Raw genomic sequence first — 7,144 nt, forward strand, 5'->3', positions numbered from 1 at the left:
GTTGTGAATTGCTTGTACTGTTTCTGTTGCTGATGAATATTGATCAAGTTGCAGGTGTTGGTCTAAGTTGTAAAGTTGTAAGTTGTCTTTCCAAAGTGTTCCAAAGTATTGGAGTCCTAAGTTGTTGATGTTGTCTAAGTTGTTGAAGTCGTAGTTTAAGCTGTTGTTGGTAACTGTTTATGTTCAGGTGTTTTGTGAGAGGTGGTGTACTCTTACGTTGTCGTATTATAAGAGGTGGTGTACTCTTACGTGGTTGTATTGTCAGGTTGACGTTGTCGTCGTCGAATCGTTGAAGTTGTTGTTGATGACAAACCATGGAATATTTATGTTGTGTTGTTTACATTATTATAAGATGATGATTATGTTGTTGTTTATATTATTATAAGATGATAAATATGTTGTTGCTTATATTATTATAAGATGATGATTATGTTGTTGTTTATATTATTATGAGATGATGATTATGTTGTTGTTTATATTTGTTATGAGTTAATGATGATTAGAAGTGGATTGGACTATTAATGAAGCACTATATGAAGAATTATTGTTATTAATTGATGAAGTTTAAGTTGTTAAATGCTTTTGATGAATTATATGCTTATTATTAATGAATGTGAAATCTCACCCCTTCTGCTTGGAAATGTTGCCCTCACAATTGGGTAACTTGCAGGTAATCAAGATTAGCTTTGAAGTGAGTCAACTCTCTCACGTGTCGTCATCTTAGGGTCGCTCTGATACGTAACGGGATGGGAATTTTGGTTGTTGCTTTCTGTTCCTTACGTATTATTTTATGAAGTTTTATGAACATGTTATTGGAATAATATTATGAGATTTTACATTGAGGCCTTTGTGCCAAGGTTGTTTTAAACGTTGAAATAATTTCCGCTGCAATAAGATTTAGTTTGATGATTGAGATAATTAGTAATTTTACTATATTCAGATTTGAAAGAAATGTAGCATCCTGTTTAGTTGTTTTACTCTGATTTATGCAAAAAATTTCAAGTTGGGAAAACCGGGTGTTACAACAAGTCCTTCACAAACCAAACTATAAGCTTATAACTTTATGTTAGACCTAATTTCTCAAGACAGTTTCTCTTTTGTTCCTCTAGCAAACAAGCCTATTTTGCTGACTTGATTACTATTAGATTTTGGTTCCTCTAACAACCAAGCCTATTTCGCTGACTTGATCATTATTAGTTCCCTTGAAGATCGAAACTATATGTCTCAAAGATTGCAAAGACTATTTCGCTGCCTTTGCAATCCTTGTCTAAAATCACTTGTTCGAATATCAAAGCTCCACTTTCGTTTTATGAATTGATATTTGAGATGATGGATAAACAATTATCAAACCCTCCACTTTCGTTTCCACAGTTTGATAATGGTTGATCCATGTTAAAGCGGTGAATTTAGATAAGAAATTAGGGTTACATAAGATTAAGGCTTAGAGCTTGGCTTGATTAGGATTATGTCATTTAGACTTATCCAACAATCCCAAGACAAAGAGAAGTCTACTCACTCATGTTCATCGTAGACATGGAGAAGAAGAGAGAAAGCATAAAAGTAAATGACAAGAAAGTAAAGGAAAAGAAAAGAACTTTTATTAGAAAGACAATTGTCACTTATTGAATTCCAAGAAAAAGATGAATATTTGTGATGGCTAGCTACTCTATTTATAGTTTACATTCGACTTAAAATCTAAGCAATCACTAGAATGTTCCACAAGTAAACTAAAACAGAGTAGCTTAAAATCTAAGCAAAAGTAGTTCTGGAGGGTGGCACGGCCGTGCCAACGCTAGCACGGGCAGTGCCAAGTTTCTGACTTGAGGGAGATATATTTTTGTCTCCGAATCTTCGTATTTTCGTACCGAATCAGCTCCAAAACCCCTTTCTTTTGCTCCAAGACTCAATCCATCAAATATTCGTTTCTGAAATATAACAATATGCAATTGTAGTAAAATAGCTCAAAAAGGAAATAATATTAAAATAAAATAAACTTAAATCTAATTAAAACAAAACTAAATAACATATTAAAATAGATAATAAATGACTCATCAAAAGAACCAACTTACAATCCCTACTAGCACCCTAGCAAATCAATGTGACTCAAAGAATAAAGTGATTCTAAGAAAAAGTGTTTAATCTTGAAGAATTTATGTGCAATGAGTTTTTGAGACCTAGAGAGAATAGTTGTAAATGATTCAATAATTTTGGTGTTAGGAGGAGGAGAGAATAGTTGAAAATCGTAATCCTTAAGAAATTCCAACAACCTCCTCTACCTCGTATTCAACTCCTTCTGATCGAACAAGTACTTCAAACTCTTGTGGTCATCGAACACTTCAAACTTAGAACCATACAAGTAGTGCCTCCAAATCTTCAACACAAACACTACTGTCACTAATTCCAAATTATTAGTCGAATAATTCTTCTCATGCACTTTCAACTGTCTCGACACATAAGCTACAACTTGATGTTTCTGCATCAACATTCCACTAAGACCCATCTTAGATGCATCACAATACACGAAAAACGATTCCTTCGAATTCGACAAAATCAGCACTGACGCTGAAGTTAACCTCTTCTTCAACTCTTGGAAACTCTTCTCACACTTAGCATCCCAAACATACACGTGTCCTTTCCAAGTTAACTACGTCAACGGTAAAGTCAACTTAGAGAATCATTCAATAAACCTCCGGTAATAACCCGCCAAACTAAGTAAACTTCTGATCTCAAAAACAGACTTCAGAGTCTCCCACTGTAACACTACATCAACTTTCGACGGATCCACCACAATACCGCCCTTTGAAATCACATGACCAAGAAAAATCACTTCCCGCAATCAAAACTCACACTTCGACAAATTAGCAAACAACTTCTTCTCCTTCAAGGTCTGCAACACGGTCCTAAAATGTTCAGCATGCTCCTCCTCCGACATTGAATAAACCAAGATATCGTCTATAAACACTACCAAAAACTGGTCCAGAAAAGGATGGAATATTCTATTCATATATTCCATGAAGACACTAGGCACATTAGTTAGACCAAATGGCATTACAGAATATTCATAGTGACCATATCTAGTTCGGAACGCAGTTTTGGATATATCCTCCGCCTTCACTAGTATCTGCTGATATCGTGACCTTAAATCAATCTTACTGAACACTTCCGCACCAACCAACTGATCCATCATATCCTCAATCCTCGGGAGCGAATACTGATTCTTAATCGTCACCTTGTTCAGCTAATTTTTACGGACCAACTGACATGATCTATAACAACTCTAGAATCCATTAATTAGAATAGAGACTTCCCATGAGTTTAGCTCAGTTGGTAGGGATATTGCGTATTATATGCAAGGGTCGGGGTTCGAACTTCGGACACCCCACTTATTCACATTTAAATGTATGAGCTTTAACACTAGGCTACCTTACATAAAAAAATAAAAATAAAAATAAAAATAAAAATAAAAAATAGAGGCTGCATGGAGGAATTCAAATTTAAATTAGAATGAGTAACATCAATGGAAAAAAAATGAGTAACATCATTGTCCACGAGGCCCTCCTAGACCACCAAGTCCCATATGGTTAATTTGTCATCTTTGCAGCACTAAATTACACCGCGACATGGGAGTAGGGAGAATAAGGTTCAGGCAGAATGAATTGAGGCCAAAGGGTATTAAAATTTATTTGTTTTGCTACTTTATGCGTGACTGTGGTATGATGAGAGCACAAAGCTACAAAATTGACTCTTATATGAACTTCTACGGTACACTCACAAAATGAGGTGTACCGGTACTCCTACTTCTTAATTTTATAAATGAACGATCATTTTTTATGTAGTAAACAGTTATTTGTCAATATTTATATTTTATAGAACAACATTTCATAAGAAAAAACATCATTTAATTGTTTATAAGAATCATAGTAACTTTTTTTACATATTATCGTAAAAAATAATGAATGTTCTCAATTATGAGTGATAAAAATTTAAAAAAATAAAAAATTATTTCGTTGACATTTTTGATGAATAAGATTTAGTTATTATAATTTTAAATGATAAAAAAATAATATTTTTCTTCAAAAAACAACTCATTTAACTATGAATTTAAAGAGTGGGTGTACCGGTACACTCAAATATAGTGGGTGTACCATAGAATTTGCCTTCTTGGTTTTAGTCCCTGCCACGTGTTTAAGCTTTGCCATGTCACAATCTTTTTGTGGCAGTTGTCAGGGACAAAATTGATCACTACAGAGTTTACTTTACTATTTTACAATTTCTCTGCATTCAGAGATTATTCTGACAACTCGTTACAAATTAAGGGACTAAAGTGACTAATTCCCTGTAACATATACTTATCTTATTAACTCATTTGGTTTATTCTCTTATTGTGATGTCTATGAATACAATACTAAACAACTCATCTAAACAAAATCAACATAATTGCACCAATATACAAACACGTAGATCATCAACGAGAATATTAATTTATTCATGTTTTAATTCAAACACACAACACAAAGAAAAAGACACTCTTTATTTTTTAAATAGTCATAGCGATGAGTGCCATAACGAAAACAACATTGTCATAACGAACCACCTTTTTTGCTAGGCGGGTTAACAGTAAATCATGTCTGAATGAAAGTAAGAGCAAGGGCGATAAACGCAGCAAGGAATGCAGTAATGGCCCAAGGATTGCTGAAGTAAGTGTGAAAACCCTGCGCTATCCAAGTCTTGTATTTATTACTATAATGCTCATGTATCTTGCGTCTAACTTCATAAAATGTTTTTCCGTAATGTACCACGTTAGTACTTATGATATTGAAAAGATTGACAACTTCCTCATCACTCCCAAGTAAATTGAGCAAAATCCCTTTTGATCTCAATTCCTTCACATCTTCAGGACGGTCGATGAGCGAGGCCAAGAAAGCTGAAAAAGAACAGATCTCGTAGTCGTTATCAAAATCTGGACAAATCTCATATGCTATCTGGTTGAGGAAAGTAGCGGCTGTAGTGTTGTCCACACGGATCCGAGGAAGAGTCAGTTTCGCAGCAAACCATCCTGCAGAGAAATCTATCTCTGTTGGCCTTTGTGTCTTGCTTGACTTAAGTCTTATTCCTACTGCTCTTAGATCTTGTATGCTCCTGTATGTAATCAGCGGGATGTTTTCCTCCGAATTCTTCTCACTCCATTTCTTTATTTGTTGAAGAAGCTTCTGACTCCATATCTTTATTATTTGAAGAAGCTTGTGACTCAATTTCATGTTCATAATGATAGCTTCATTGCTTTTAATCTATGTTTTAATCAGAAATGGATTGGATCATCTTACTTACGATAATAAAAAAAGGCTTTTATATGTGTTTAGTCCCTGCAAATAGGGGTCATTTAAAAATTGGTCTCTGCATTCCTTAATCCTGACATTTTGCCCTGCCAAGATTTAATCACTTAACATTTCGTTCCTCTCCCTACTTAATCACTGCCACGTATTTAATTACTGGGGTATTATTGTAATTTCACGTTTATAATTACAGTGATGTGGCAGTAGTTAACTGGGTTGAAGGACCAATTTTTAAGTGATGAAATTTTGGCAGGGCAAAATGCCAGGATTAAGGAATACATGAACCATTTTTAAATGACCCATATTTGCAGGGACTAAACACATAAAAACTAAAAAAAAATCAGAATATTATACTTCCTCTAAACACTAATAAATATCACATTTGCAAAGAAAAAATATTTGAATTCTATTATACCTTGGAATTAGATGTAATGAGGATATATTTACGCTGTAGATCAAGAAGATGAGTGGGTGTCTCTGACTGTGACTCATTTCGTAATGGTATTGATACACTATATTGTCCTTCTCCTTTTCTGTTTGGAACCCCGTTCTTCTCCTTCTTTGACTCTGACTCATCTGGCGTATCCAAATGACGATGGCTGAGGAATTTCCACATGCATATTATCAACTCACTCTCGTTGTTATCTTTCCACAATAGCTTGAGTACTTCATAAGGAAGTTGATTCTCCAACAAAAGCACATCCATTATCACAAGATCCAGTTGATCAAGCTTAATATTTATGGGCCCTGCGTGAACAATGTTATCCAAGATATGCAGCAAAGAGCATCCATCCACGAACAACATCCATGACAGCTTTTCTTCTAGGCTACCAAATCCTTGAAGTGACTTTCCGGTTAAAGTTAAAACATCGTCACTAAAATGACACTTCAGTTCATCAATGTTATCAGCAATCTTTTTGTGCAGTTCCTCTAGAATGCTTCCAGTGTTTTTGATGTATTTTGCCGCCCACATAAGCTTGTACTTCTCCCCTGACTTTAGATTTGTATTGTCATGATGGATAGGGCCTATTGAAACCAACTTAGGTGCGTAATGCATCTCATAATTTTTACTTTTTCTGAGATAGCCTGGCACCCTTTGTATCTTTGGTCGTGAACTTTGGGGTGTTTGCTTTGTATTTATGTAACTTTGTAGCTCCACAATTTTTTTTTCAAGGGTAGTTTGCGATGCCATCATTCATTCATTATAATCATGGTTGAGGGATATTGATCTTGCAAAGTCACGAAATTATGAATCAAAATGCGGATTATATATTGGACTCAGTGATAGTGCTGTAGTTTTTTCATGCACTCACACACCTTTACCTAATGAACCTTATAAATGAAGGGTACGGCTCTGAAGTTAAAAGAGGACCACACGTGAAGGAGATAAGAACAAAGAAAATTACTCTTCTAAGAAATCGTTCATTGATACTTTAAGAGGCTTGAAGCCTCCACTTTAACGGAAGCTTCAACCTTTACAGACGCTTCGATCTTAATGGGAGATTCAACCGTAATTGAAGTTTCAAGCTTCGGCGGTTTAATCTCGACAAAAGAATCGACCACACTAGGTTTTCGATCACCCGCATTCTCAACCATATCTATGAAGAAAAACATATAATTGCTAAATTAATTAATTAACATGTATCTAATATCATTTAAGAACATAAACAAATAAAAAAAAGTTTTTTTTTGAGGTAGTAGCACTACCATTTGAAATTTTTTTAAAAAAATTCTAAGTCCCTAGCGGTAGTTAACTGCAGCTAACCTGAGCGGTAGTTAACTACCGTTGATGTGCATGTCAGAAGAAAAAA

At 34.8% G+C, this 7,144-nt stretch overlaps 1 protein-coding gene across 1 annotated transcript; it reads right to left on the reverse strand.

Annotated features, from left to right (window-relative positions):
• Positions 1-4,893: 4,893 nt before the first annotated feature.
• Positions 4,894-6,528, reverse strand: LOC25499890 (uncharacterized). Its single transcript, XM_024770180.1, has 3 exons — positions 5,749-6,528; positions 4,988-5,210; positions 4,894-4,910 (listed from the first exon to the last, which is right to left on the reverse strand). Exons 1-3 carry the CDS (start codon positions 6,526-6,528, stop codon positions 4,894-4,896), a joined length of 1,020 nt encoding a protein of 339 aa, XP_024625948.1.
• Positions 6,529-7,144: the final 616 nt, after the last annotated feature.

The sequence above is a fragment of the Medicago truncatula genome, chromosome 7 (assembly GCF_003473485.1).
Source record: "Medicago truncatula cultivar Jemalong A17 chromosome 7, MtrunA17r5.0-ANR, whole genome shotgun sequence".
NCBI classification, from domain to species: domain Eukaryota; kingdom Viridiplantae; phylum Streptophyta; class Magnoliopsida; order Fabales; family Fabaceae; genus Medicago; species Medicago truncatula.